General features: G+C 40.8%; 1 protein-coding gene across 1 annotated transcript in view; it reads right to left on the bottom strand.

Moving 5' to 3' along the window:
- PIWIL1 (piwi like RNA-mediated gene silencing 1) overlaps positions 1-14,522 on the bottom strand; it is a 42,413-nt gene extending 27,891 nt beyond the window's left edge. The window contains exons 1-2 of the mRNA XM_057745599.1: positions 14,445-14,522; positions 13,982-14,093 (exon numbers count right to left, since the gene is read on the bottom strand). Coding sequence (XP_057601582.1) covers positions 13,982-14,093; positions 14,445-14,522 — 190 coding nt within the window. The remainder of the gene's footprint in view (positions 1-13,981; positions 14,094-14,444) is intronic.
- Positions 14,523-15,110: the final 588 nt, after the last annotated feature.

Genomic DNA, 15,110 nt, shown 5'->3' with positions numbered 1-15,110 from the left:
ACATATACCCAAAGAAAACCATAATCCCAAAAGAAACTTGTACCATAATGTTTATTGCAGCACTCTTTACAATAGCCAGGACATGGAAGCAACCTAAATGCCCATCAACAAATGAATGGATACAGAAGATGTGGCATATATATACAACGGAATATTACTCAGCTATAAAAAGGGATGAGATGGAGCTATATGTAATGAGGTGGATAGAACTACAATCTGTCATACATAGTGAAGTAAGTCAGAAAGAGAAGGACAAATATTGTATGCTAACTCACATATACGGAATCTACAAATGGTACTGATGAACTCAGTGACAAGAACAAGGAAGCAGATACAGAGAATGGACTGGAGAACTCAAGGTATGGGAGGGGGCGGGGGGTGAAGGGGAAACTGAGAAGAAGCAAGAGAGTAGCACAGACATATATATACTACCAACTGTAAAATAGTCAGTGGGAAGTTGTTGTATAACAAAGGGAGTCCAACTCGAGGATGGAAGATGCCTTAGAGGACTGGGGCAGGGAGGGTGGGGGGAACTCGAGGGGGGGGGGCGTCAAGGAAGGGAGGGAATATGGGGATATGTGTATAAAAACAGTTGATTGAACCTGGTGTACCCCCCAAAAAAATAAAAAATAAAAAATAAAAATAAAAACACAAATCAGGCGGAGCTCCTGCTCTATTTAAGATCCTCCGATGGAACCGCACCCCCCCTTCACAGAGTGAAAAATCAAGGTCTTAGTGTCTCATTACTGATAAATCTTTTAAGGCTGTCATTTTCATTTCTAAAATATAGTAGATACTTGAACATTTACTGTGGGAAGCACTTCTCAGATATGACTTACAAAAGCAGTGAAAGGTGGTCATAAGGCCTTGCATTTGTTATCCCAAGTATCAATGAATCCACACAGTGGCCCTTATCTATAAAGGTGCAATATATACCTTTTTATAGGTAGGGAACTGAGCTTCATAGAATTAAATTCATGAGACACTGTTAAAAAAGTATTATTAATGAAGATCAATACAGAGAATGTTTAGATTTAAGTATTTCCTGTAATTTTATTTGCATTTTAATGCTGCAATAATAAAGAAATGTTTTAAAAACAGCTTCAGCACATCTTTTTGTAGAGTTTTAATTCAATGAAATTTTGCTCTGTTGAACACAGCTGAACATGTCAAATATTCTAAATTTCATAAGAACTGCAAAGAACAAAGTAAGAGGCATCACGTTTTCTGATTTCAAGCTATACCATAAAGCTGCAGTAATCAAAACAGTATGGTACTGGCACAAAAAAAGACATACAGACACACAGAACAGAACTGACAGCCCAGAAATAAACCCAGGAATATATGGTCAACTAACATCTGACAAAGGAACCACAAATACTCAATGGAAAAAAAGCCTCTTCAATAAACGGTGCTGGGATAATTGGATATTCACATGTAAAAGAATGAAACGGGACCCCTATCTTACACCACTTACAAAAACTAACTTGAAATGGACTGAAGACTTAACTGTAAAACCTGAAACCATTAAACTCCTAGAATAAAACACAACAAAAAAGCTCCTTGACACAGGTCTTGGTAATGATTTTTTTTTTTTTTTAGATATGACACCTAAAGCACAAGCAATGAAATAAAAAACAGGTGGAACTATAAGAGCCTCTGGACAGCAAAAGAAACCATCAACAAGGTGCAAATACAACCTACAAAACAGGAAAAATATCTTCTAACTTTATATATGATAAGGGGTTAATATCCAAAATATATGAAGAACTCATACAATTCAATAGTAAAAAATAATAATAAGCCAATTTAAAAAATGGGCAAAAGGCCTGAATGGACATTTCTCCAAAGAAGATATATGAAAGACCAACAGGTACATGAAAAGATGCTCAACATCACTAGTCATTAGGAAAATACAAATTACACCCACAATGAGCTATCACCTGACACCTGTTAGAATGGCTATCATCCAAAAGACAAGTGATAACAAATGCTTGCATGGGTGAGGAGAGAAGAGAATCCTGTGTACTGATGGTGGTGAAGCCACTATGGAAAACAGTATGGAGGCTCCTTAAAAAATTAAAAATAGGACTATCATATGATCCAGCAATTCCACTTTTGGGAATATATCCAAAGGAAGTGAAAATACTAACTCAAAAAGGTATCTGGGTCAAGATGGCGGCTTGGGAAGACACGGAGATCACGTCCCCCCACAAACAGATCAGTTGCCAGAGGCTGGCAGGGGACCTGAGGCCCAAGCAGACCGCAGGAACCCTGGAGCAACCGGGCAGGACCTGGGGGAGGTCAGGGGGGTGGGGAAAGGGAGGCCTGATGGGACCGGCACCCCAGGGGGTGGCTGGGTGAGGGGGGAGGTTCCCACCTGGAGGGACCCTTGGAGGCTGGGGAGATCAGGGAAACCGCGACTGGGTTTCTCCCACCCAGGAGGCCAGGAGGCCTACTGAGCTCTCTGGCTTGGGGGCCTGCTGGGCTCCCCAGTGGGGTCTTCCACCCTCCAAGGCCTCCTCCAGGTTGCCTGGGTCCTGGGGGTGTGGGAAGGACAGAGGAGGGAGGAAGAGGTGGAGAGGCGGACAGGTGGGGGTGGGGCTTTGAGACTGGGGGACAGGGAGGCAAGAGGGAGTTTCGCCTACCCTCTTGGCCAGGGAGGCTGACTGGGCTCCCGGGCCTGGTCCTTCACTCTCCGGGACACTCTCCGGCACAAGGGTCCTGGGGGCGTGGGGGGGTGGGAGGGAGAGAGGCAGACAGTGGGGGTGGAAAGGGATCTCTCCAGGTCAGAAGAATAGGGGAGATGCTGCCGGGTATTTCTTCTGGGCAGGTCCTCCACCATCCAAGGCTCCTCCTGGCAGTTGGTCCTAGAAGTACAGGAGGGAAACTGTGGGGGTAAAAGAAGAGAGGCAGAAGGTGGGAGGGACCCTCTGGGATCAGAGGATCAGGGGAGGAGCAAAAGGCATTTCTGTTGCCCACTGGCCCAGGAAGCCTGTTGGGCTCCTGGGCCTGGGCTCCAACTCTCCAGGGTCCCCTCCCAGACACGTTGGTCCCGGGGATGTTGGAGCATGGCAGGGGAAGAGGAAGAGAGGCAGACTGGTGGTAGGATGTTCCAGGAGTAGAGGACCAGGGGAGGTGCAGAGGACCTTTCCCCTGCCCACTTGGGCCCGGTGGGCCTGCTGGGCTCCCAAGTCTGGTTCCTCGGTCTCTCCAGCTGAGGAGAGGTGTGGGAGAGAGGGAGGAGAGGAGAAGAGAAGAAGAGAGGCAGACAGTGGTGGGGGGGGGGGTCCTTGCAGGACCGGAGGATCAGGGGAGACGCTGCAGGAAATCTCCCTACCCACTTGGCACCAGGAGGCCTGTTGCACCCCCAGGCCTGGTCTTTGGCCCTGCAGGGGCCCCTCTAGGTCTCACTGGTCCTAGGGGTGTAGAAGGAAAGCAGGGGAGAAGAGGAGAGGCGGGCAAGGGAGGGGACCTTCTGGGATTGGAGGATCAGGGAAGGCAGAGAAGGTATTTACCCTGCCCACTAGCTTTGGGAAGCCTGCTAGACTCAAGGACCTGGTCTTTCTCACTCCAGGGCCCCCTCCAGCGGCTTGGGACCTAGGAGAGTGGAGGGCTGAGGAGAGGAAGAGAGGCAGACAGGGACCTTATGAGACTGGGAGATCTGGGGAAGTGCTGCAGGCGTTACCCTAGCCCAGCTGGCCCTGGGAAGCCTACTGGGCATCAGAGTCTGGTCTCCTGCCTTCCAGTGCCCCCTGCAGCTGTGAGGGTCCTAGGGTAATAGGAGAAAGGGGGTGAGAAAGAAAAGAACCCAAGGGGGAAGTGCCTAGAATTTCTCCCACCAACTCGGGCCCAGGGAGCCCGCTGGGTACTACCTTGACCTGGTCCTCTGCCCACAGGATCAGAGGCATTCCTGGGCCTCTCTGCCTCATTGGGCCTAAGCCCCACTCCCCACCACCCCTAGGGCCTTTTCTAAGCGTAGGCCCTGCCCATCGTCTAACTTCACTGCCACTCCCCCCACCCCCGCCCTTGTCTAAGCCCCGCCCCCACAGCCAAGGCCTTTTCTGGCTTTTTTTTCTTTTTTTTTTCTTCCCACCTCCTCACTTAGGGTATCGCAGTTGTTTTACATTCCAACTGTTGCTCTTTTTTTTTTTAATTTTTTCTAACACATCTGTTAGTTTCCTATTATCGTATTTTTTATCTTGCTATTGTTCTGCTGTTCTCCTACTTTTTTTTTCTAAATTTTTTTCGTTTTCCTGCTCCATACGGCTTGTGGGATCTTGATTCACAAGCCAAGGGTGAGGCCTGAGCTCCTGAGGTGGGAGCTCTGGGTCCAAAACAATGGACTAACAGGGAAGCTCAGTTCCCAGGGAATATTCTTCAGAGTGAAGTCTCCCAGAGGTTCTCATCTCAACAGCAAGACCCAGCTATACTTAACAGCCTACAAACTCCAGTGCTTGAAACCTCAGGCCAAACACACAGTGGGACAGGAACACAATACTGCCCATCCAAATTGGAGGGAAAATGAGATGACAAAAAAAAAAGTCACAGAGGAAGGAACAAGGTAAAAATACACAAAACCAAATAAATGAAGAGGAAATAGGAAAATGGACTGAAAAAGAATTCAGAGTAATGATAGTAAAGATGATCCAAAATCTTGATAAAAAAAATATAGAAAATACAAGAAACAATAAGGACTCAGAAGAACTAAAGAGCAAACAAACAGTAATGGACAACAAAATAACTGAAATTAAAAATACTCTAGATGATATAAACAACAGAATACGTGAGGCAGAAGAACGAATAAGTCAGCTGGATGCTAGAATGGGGGAAATAACTGCCACAGAGCAGGAAAGAGAAAAAAGAATAAAAACAATGGAAGACAATCTCAGAGACCTTGGTGACAACATTAAGGGCACCAACATTCGAATCATAGGCATCCCAGAAGAAGACAAAAAGAAAGGGTCTGAGAAAATATTTCAAGAGGTTATAGTGGAAAACTTCCCCAACATGGGAAAGGAAATAATTAATCAAGTCCAAGAAGCACAGAAAGTCCCATACAGAATAAACCCAAGGAGAAATACACTGAGGCACATATTAATCAAACTAACAACAATTAAACACAAAGAAAAAATATTAAAAGCAGCAAGAGAAAAGCAACAAATAACATATAAGGGAAAACCCATAAGGATAACAGCTGATCTTTCTGCAGAAACCCTGCAGGCCAGAAGGGAATGGCAGGATATACCAAAAGTCCTGAAAGAGAAAAACCTACAGCCGAGAAAAACCTACAGCCAAGAATACTCTACCCAGCAAGAATCTCATTCAGATTCAATGGAAAAATCAAAAGCTTTCCAGACAAGCAAAAGTTAAGAGAATTCAGCACCACCAAATGAGACTTACAACAATTGCTAAAGGAACTTTTCTAAGCATGAAACACAAGAGAAGGAAAAGACCTACAAAAACAACCCCCAAACAACTGAGAAAATGGTAATAGGAACACACATGTCAATAATCACCTTAAATGTAAATGGATTAAATGCTCCAACCAAAAGACACAGACTGGCTGAATGGATACAAAAACAAGACCCTTACATATGCTGTCTACAAGAAACCCACTTCAGACCAAGGGACACATATAGACTGAAAGTAAGGAGATGGAAAAAGATATTCCATCAAATGGAACTCAAAAGAAAGCTGAAGTAGCAACACTCATATCAGACAAATTAGACATTAAAGACTATTACAAGAGAGAAGGAAGGACACTACATAATGACCAAGGGATCCATCCAAGAAGAACATATAACAATTGTAAATATCTATGCACCCAACATAGGAGCACCTCAATACATAAGGCAAATGCTAACAGCCATAAAAGGGGACATCGACAGTTAACACAATAATAGTAGGAGACTTTAACACCCCACTTACATCAATGGACAGATCATCCAAACAGAAAATAAATAAGGACACACAAGCTTTAAATGACACATTAGACCATCTCTACTTAACTGATATTTATAGGACATTCCATCCAAAAACTACAGAATACACTTTCTTCTCAAGTGCACAAGGAACATTCTCCGGGATAGATCACATCTTGGGTCACAAATCAAGCCTCAGTAATTCAAAACAATTGAAACCATATCAAGCATCTACTCTGACCACAACACCATGAGACTTGATATCAATTACAGGAAGAAAACTGTAAAAACTACAAACACATGGAGACTAAACAATATGCTATTAAACAACCAAGAAATCACTGAAGAAATCAAAGAGAAAATCAAAAAATATCTAGAAAAAAAGACAATGAAAACACAACAACCCAAAACCTATGGGACACAGCAAAAGCAGTTCTAAGAGGGGATTTTATAGCAATACAGTCCTACCTCACAGAACAAGAAAAATATCGAAAAAACAACTGAACCATACACCTAAAACAATAAGAGAAAGAAGAACAAAAGAAACCCAAAGTGAGCAGAAGGAAAGAGATCATAAAGATCAGAGCAGAAATAAATGAAAAAGAAGGGAAGGAAACAACAGCAAAGATCAATGAAACTAAAAGCTGGTTCTTTGAGAAGATAAACACAATTGATAAACCATTAGCCAGACTCATCAGGGAAAAAAAGGAGAAGACGCAAATCAACAGAATTAGAAAGGAAAAAGGAGAAGTAACAACTGACACCTCAGAAATACAGAAGATCATGAGAGACTACTACAAGTAACTATACGCCAATAAACTGCATAACCTGGAAGAAATGGATACATTCTTAGAAAAATACAATCTTCCAAGACTGAACCAGGAAGAAACAGAAAATATGAATAGACCAATCACAAGCACGGAAATTGAGGCTGTGATTTAAAATCTCCCAACAAACAAAAGCCCAGGGCCAGATGGATTCACAGGGGAATTCTATCAAACATTTAGAGAAGAGCTAACACCTATCCTTCTCAAACTCTGCCAAAATATAGCAGAAGGAGGAACACTCTCAAACTCATTCTATGAGGCCACCATCACCCTGATACCAAAACCAGGCAAAGATGTCACAAAAAAAAGAAAATTACAGACCAATATCACTGATGAATATAGATACAAAAATCCTCAACAAAATACTAGCTAACAGAATCCAACAGCACACTGAAAAGATCATACACCATGATCAAGTGGGGTTTATCCCTGGAATGCAAGGATTCTTCAATATATGCAAATCAATCAATGTGATACACCATATTAACAAAATGAAGGATAAAAACATATGATAAGCCAATAGATGCAGAAAAAACTTTTGACAAAATCCAACATCCATTTATGATAAAAACTCTCCAGAAAATGGGCATAAAAGGAAATTACCTCAACATAATAAAGGCCATATATGATAAACCAACAGCCAACATCAATCTAAATGGTGAAAAACTGAAAGCACTGCAAGAACAGGAACATGACAAGGGTGCCCACTCTCACCATTATTATTCAACATAGTTTTGGAAGTGTTAGCCACAGCAATCAGAGAAGAAAATGATATAAAAGGAATCCAAATTGCAAAAGAAGTAAAATTGTCACTCTTTGCAGATGACATGATATTATACACAGAAAACCCTAAAGATGCTACCAGAAAACTGCTAGCACTAATTGATGAATTTAGTAAAGTAGCAGGATACAAAATTAACATGCAGAAATCTCTTGCATCTCTTTACACTAACAATGAAAGATCAGAAAGAGAAATTAAGGAAACTCTCCCATTTACCACTGCAACAAAGGGAATAAAATACCTAGGAATAAACCTGCCTAAGGAGGCAAAAGACCTGTATGCAGAAAACTATAAGACACTGATGAAAGAAATCAAAGATGATACAAACAGATGGAGGGACATACCATGTTCTTCGAGTGGAAGAATCAATATTATGAAAATGACTATCTTACCCAAAGCAATTTACAGATTCAATGCAATCCCGATCAAATTACCAATGGCATTTTTCACAGAACTAGAACAAGAAATCTTACAATTTGTATGGAAACACAAAAGACCCGGAATAGCCAAAGCAATCTTGAGAAGGAAAGACGGAGTTGGTGGAATCAGGCTTCCTGACTTCAAACTATACTACAAGGCCTCAGTGATCAAGACAGTATGGTAGTGGCACAAAAATAGAAAGGAAGATCAATGGAACAGAATAGAGAACTCAGAGGTAAGCCCAAGCACATATGGGCAGCTTATCTTTGACAAAGGAGGCAAGAATATACAATGGAAAAAAGATAGCCTCTTCAATAAGTGATGCTTGGAAAATTGGACAGCAACATGTAAAAGAATGAAATTAGAACACTTCCTAACACTATACACAAAAATAAACTCAAAATGGATTAAAGACCTAAATGTAAGGCCAGACACTATAAAACTCCTAGAGGAAAACACAGGCAGAATACTCTATGACATACATCAAAGCAAGACCCTTTTTGACCCACTTCCTAGAATAAAGGAAATAAAATCAAGAATAAACAAATGGGACAAGAGGGCAGACAGCAGTATCAAGCAGTATCAGCAGTATTTCATCTTGTGGAACTGAAAACCACAGCCACAGAAAGATAGAGAAAATGAAAAAGCAGAGGACTTTGTACCAGATGAAGGGACAAGATAAAGCCCCAGAAAAACAACTAAATGAAGAGGAGATAGGCACCCTTCCAGAAAAAGAATTCACAATAATGATAGTGAAGATGATCCAGGACTTTGAAAAAAGACTGGATGCAAAGATGGAAAAGTTTACCAAAGACCTAGAAGAATTAAAGAGCAAACAAACATAGATATGCAACACAATAACGGAAATGAAAAATACACTAGAAGGAACCAACAGCAGATTAACTGAGGCAGAAAGGCGAATAAGTGACCTGGAAGACAGAATGGTGATCATCACTGATGCAGAAAAGAATAAAGAAAAAAGAATGAAAAGAACTAAAGACAGCCTGAGATACCTCTGGGACAATGTTTAACGCACCAACATTCGCATTATAGGGGTCCCAGAAGGAGACGAGAGAGAGAAAGGACCCGAGAAAATACTGGAAGAGATTATAGTTGAAAACTTCCCTAACATGGGAAAGGAAATAGCTACCCAAGTCCAGGAAGCGCAGAGAGTCCCAGTCAGGATAAATCCAAGGAGAAACACGCCAAGACATATATTAGTCAAGTTGACAAAAATTAAAGACAGAGAAATGTTATTAAAAGCAACAAGGGAAAAACGACAAATAACATACAAGGGAACTCCCATCAGGTTAACAGCTGATTTCTCAGCAGAAACTCTGCAAGCCAGAAGGGAGTGGCATGATATATTTCAAGTGATGAAAGGGAAGAACCTCCAACCAAGAATATTCTACCCAGCAAGGATCTCATTCAGATTTGATGGAGAAATCAAAAGCTTTACAGACAAGCAACAGCTAAGAGAATTCAGCACCACCAAACCAGCCCTACAACAAATGCTAAAGGAACTTCTCTAAGTGGGAAACATAAGAGAAGAAAAGGACTTACAAAAACAAACACAAAACAATTAAGAAAATGGTAATAGGAACATACATATCGACAATTACCTTGAATGTAAATGGACTAAATGCACCAACCAGAAGACACAGACTGGCTGAATGGATACAAAAACAAGACCCATATATATGCTGTCTACAAGAGACCCACTTCAGACCTAGGGACACATACAGACTGAAAGGGAGGGGATGGAAAAAGATATTCCATGCAAATGAAAATCAAAAGAAAGCTGGAGTAGCAAAACTCATATCAGATAAAATAGACTTTAAAATAAAAAATGTTACAAGAGACAAGAAAGGACATTACATAAAGATCAAGGGATCCATCCAAGAAGAGGAGATGACAATTATAAATATATATGCACCCAGTATAGGAACACCTCAATACATAAGGCAAATGCTAACAACTATGAAAGAGGAAATGCAAGGCAGAAATAGACACAGGTGTAGAGAACAAACACATGGACACCAAGTGGGGAAAGCGGGGAGGGTTGGGGGGCAATGAACTGGGAGATTGGGACACCAAATTGTACACTCTAAATATATGCTGTTTATTGTCTGTTAACTGTATCTCAATAAAAGTTCTTAAAAATTTAAAAAAAAAGAATAAACAAATGGGACCTCATGAAACTTAAAAGCTTTTGCACAGCGAAAGAAACCATAAACAAGACAAGAAGGCAACCCTCAGAATGGAAGAAAATACTTGCCAATGAAGACACGGACAAAGGGTTAATCGCCAAAATATATAAGCAGCTCACGCAGCTTCATACCAAAAAAGCAAATAACCCAATCCACAAATGGGCGGAAGACCTAAACAGACATTTCTCCAAAGAAGACATGCAGGTGGCTAACAAACACATGAAAAGATGCTCAACATCACTAACCATTAGAGGAATGCAAGTCAAAGCCACAATGAGGTATCACCTCACACCAGTCAGAATGGCCATCATCAAAACATCCAGAAACAATAAATGTTGGAGAGGGTGTGGAGAAAAGGGAACTCTCCTGCACTGTTGGTGGGAATGTAAGCTGGTACAGCCACTATGGAAAACAGTTTGGAGGTTCCTTAAAGAAGTAAAAATGAAACTACCATATGACCCAGTAATTCCACTCCTGGGCATATACCCAGAGAAAACCATAATCCAAAAAGAAACACGTACCATAATGTTCACTGCAGCACTCTTTACAATAGCTAGGACATGGAAGCAACCTACATGCCCATCAGCAGATGAATGGATAAAGAAGATGTGGCACATAAATACAATGGATATTACTCAGCCATGAAAAGGAATGAAATTGAATTATATGTAATGAGGTGGATAGACCTAGAGACTGTCATACAGAGCAAAGTAAGCCAGAAAGAGAAAAACAAATGCCGTATGCTAACTCATGTATATGGAATCTGAAGAAATGGTACTGATGAACCCAGTGACAGGGCAAGGGTGGAGATGCAGATGTAGAGAATGGACTTGAGGACACGGGGCTGGGGTGGGGTGAAGGGGAAGCTGGGACGAAGTGAGAGAGTAGCATAGACATGCTTACACTACCAACTGTAAAATAGACAGCTAGTGGGAAGTTGCTGTATAACAAAAGGATATCAACTTGATGATGGATGATCCTTTAGAAGGCCAGGACAGGGAGGGTGGGAGGGAGTCGCGGGAGGGAGGGGATATGGGGATATACGTATAAATACAGCTGATTCATTTTGGTGTACTTCAAAAACTGGTCCAAGAGTGTAAAGCAAATATATTTCAATAAAGAGCTTAAAAAAAAAGGTATCTGCACTTCCACTGTGGTAGCAGCACTATTGACAATAATAGCCAGGACATGGAAACAACTTAAGTGTCCATTGATAGATGCACGGATACAAGAGTCTGTGGTGCATATATACAATGGAATATTATTCAGCCATAAAAACAGGAAATCCTACCACTTGTGACAAGATGGATGGGCCTTGATGGCATGATGCTAAGTGAAATAAAGTCAGATAGAGAAAGACTAATTACTGTACGATCTCACTTATATGTGGAATCTAAAAACAACAAAATAACCAACCCCAAAACCAAACTCATAGAAACAGAGATCAGACTTGTTACCAGAGGCAGAGAGCGGGGGAGGAAAGTGTCCGAAAGTACAAACTTGCAGTTATAAATTAGTACTAGGGCTATACTATACAACATGATGACTGTAGCTAACTGCTGTATGATACAGACAAAACTTATTAAGAGAGTAAATCCTAAGAGTTCTCATGACAAGAAGAAATTATTTTTCCTTTTCTTTTGATTGTATCTTTATCAGAAGATGGATGTTAGCTGAACCTAATGCAGTAATCATTTCACAGTATATGTAAATCAAACCATCGTGCTGTATGCCTTAAACAGTGATGTATGTCAATTATTTCTCAATAAAACTGGGGAAAAAAGAAAAGCAAGTGACCTGGAGGTGCTTTTTGAGTCGCTGGTTTCAGCACCTGAATCTGACTCTGCATTTATTCCTGTCCTTTCTGGCCTTTGAAGATTTTCCAACCCTCTTCCCAGATCAGATGAATTTAAAAAGATATTTTAAAATCTAACACATTAAAGGTATCTAGTTGAGGATATCTAGCCTGCTATAATGCCAGATACAAAAGTCTTACTTGGCTGATATAGTTGAACCTCATGCAAGTTTAAGTTTCTATTATTAGAAATATCTGTAATTTACTGTGATATATTTATTCTAATAGAATAGATTGCATCCCCTACTCACTTTTTGGAGTAAATGGATAATTTAAGGAAAAAAAACTGAGGCATCTAGGTAAAGTGATTGGATTAAATCCTATAAATTTAAGGTTAATTCCCATAAATGAACTGTCATCAAGCACTTTAAATTTTAAAACATCTTGCAGTACCACAAAGCAACAGATCTAGATATATAAAGCAGCAAATAAAAGGCTGCTTGTCTTCTAATAGATTCTTCAAATGAAGCACTATTAACAACTGATGTATTTTCCTCAAAATTTTCTATACAGAAAAAATATATATACACATAATACGTATTTACTAAAAACACAAAGCTGTTCTACAACTTGTTTTCATTTCAGTCAAGTTTTTACATTCTTGAAAATGGCTAAAAGTTGCTAAATGGCTAAAAGTTGCTAAATGGCTAAATGGCTAAATACTGCTAAAGTATAGTGGGTTCTACCTCTTATTGGGTAGGTGTTTCCAGTTTGGTGGTATCAAACATAGTTAACATTCTTACACAATCATGTACTTGTCCAGTGTGTGGATACACTACCATGAACTACCATGAACGTAATTGCTAATAAAAGTGTAACATTGGTACACGTTACAAAATGCCATCCAAAAGTTAGTACAATTATACAACCCCACAGAGAGCACAAGTTCCAGTTTTACAATTGCCAACATTGGCAAAATGTATTATAAAATGGAGAATAAAAAGACTCAAAAATGTTGCAGTTTAATTTACACTTAATGATAAGGCATAATATTTTCACTGGCTTTGTACTGTTCAATGCATTGCCCTCCCTTTGTCCACTTTCCCATCAGCTTGTTAATATCAGAGACTCTTTAAGACTGCTCTGCGTAACAGAGAACGAGCTCTTTATCATTTCAGTAAGTTTCCAGGTTCTCTTTCGTCACTGACAGTATTTGTCATAGTTCAATTCATACCACTTCGAGTTCAATTTAGATTCATCCATGTTTTCTTCTAATGTTATGGATTTCACTGGTTATGATTAAATATCTGGAGTACAGGGAAAAGGAGGGCCTGGAACAGAGCAAGGCAGCAGCTTTGTTTCCTAGGTCCCAGTTGCATCAACACAATTATATTACCGGTTTCCCAGCTCATCCCAGTGTTTAAAAGCCAATGTTACTGCATTAATTCTCCATATGTATATTTGGGTCTGTTTTTCCTATACCAAAACCAAATTTAATAACCGTAGAAGAATCTTACACCAAGCATCCAATTAATTAGTTTTTGCAACAACACGGTGAGAAAAAGCACAATTTTGGAGTCAGAACCAGTGTTCTGACTCTACCGGCTGTCACAACTTTGGCCTCAGTTTCTGCATCTGAGAAACAGGATGAACCAATACAACACACGTGAAATATGTTCTTTGAGTCAAAGTTCCAGATGTTCAAGTTGGTACAGCTTTGACGAAATCACTAAAGATGCCAACAGAATGTTCTAAGATGACTGATGCGTAATAAGCAAATTTATAATCACTTTAGAATTTGCTTTGTCATAGCCAGCGTGGGGCTCTGGTACGCTCTCGTGTTGCTCTTGTTCATCTCCAAGGAGAAAAGAAACCCTGAGGCCCCGCACTCAGGATACACAGTTTGAGGGAGATGCTGTTACACTCTAGAGGGCTGCCGGGACTCTGCTTTCCTTACATGGAGTTCTGGTTCCCATCCACATCTAACGCTGCAAGGGCACACACATACACGCACTCTCCTTCACCTTGTGACTTGGCTGTCGCTCCTACTGTTCCTCTCTGTCGTCCGCGGCCAACTAACTCCCCCTCGGCTGGTGGCTGCTGAGGTCTAGGCTGGATATAACCAGGCTGCTGGCTCTGCAGTTACAGGCAAATAAAGAACAGCATTTTTTAATGTCAAGAGGTCAAAGATATCAGAGAAAATAACTAGTCAAACACGTCTAAGGCATTCAACGCAAACTGATCTAAATTAGTAATCAAACACTTTATTCTTATAAAGAAATTTCTTCAAGAAGGGTCACCATCTGAAGTCAAGCACCAGCTTCCAACATCCTCAGGACACAGAACATGATCTTCCTTGTTCAGTTCTCACCCCCTTCACTGGACACAGGTTGTCAAGTTACCTTTGACAGTCTAAGCTGATGAGGGCTTAACTACAGCTGCTTCTCTAAGATGCTCCCCGCAGGTAGGAAAGGGTAAAGCACTCACTACAGTGGCGCCCACGTGCTGCACAGTCTCCTGACCACGAGCCCTTCCTCGTGCTCTCGCTCTGGCTCTCCCAGTCATTTTTCTTTCTCTTGAGAGGAAATAATCATGAAGACAATACTCAGTGTTCGCAATCATATTTCAGAGTTTCTACAAGGCTACCTTTAAACTGATTTGGTAAGATTCTAAAATAAGCTCCTGGGTAATCACATATTTTTCTAGCCTCTTAACATAGTTTAAGGCAATAGCCCCATCTTCACTGAACTTAAGTGTTCCTGTGCTAGGTGGTGGCATTGCAGTGGAAGACTTACTTTAATACAGTGTTTCATTTTTCAATGGAATTATTTATTATGAACAGACTTAGGAGGTTAAAACTTAACAGACTTAAGATGGTGAGTAGTTCTTTCACATCTGGATATGTAACCTATAATACTATGAAAGCAGGCACTGATAGCAAGTTTTATGCCAGGCCCCTTACATAATTCTTATACATACACTACTGTATCCTCCCGGATCTTCCCACAATTCCACATGTAGCTTAATTTTTTTCTACCACATCATTTCTGTCCCATAATTCCATTCTTGGTCAGTGGCAACGGCATTGTCTCTACAGAAAACTGGCTGAGTCACTCATCTCTAAACTACTCTTTTACTGCTCCTACCACATCT

This window comes from Hippopotamus amphibius, chromosome 8 (genome assembly GCF_030028045.1).
Source record: "Hippopotamus amphibius kiboko isolate mHipAmp2 chromosome 8, mHipAmp2.hap2, whole genome shotgun sequence".
Taxonomy (NCBI): domain Eukaryota; kingdom Metazoa; phylum Chordata; class Mammalia; order Artiodactyla; family Hippopotamidae; genus Hippopotamus; species Hippopotamus amphibius.
This window is presented reverse-complemented; position numbering and strand designations above follow the sequence as displayed.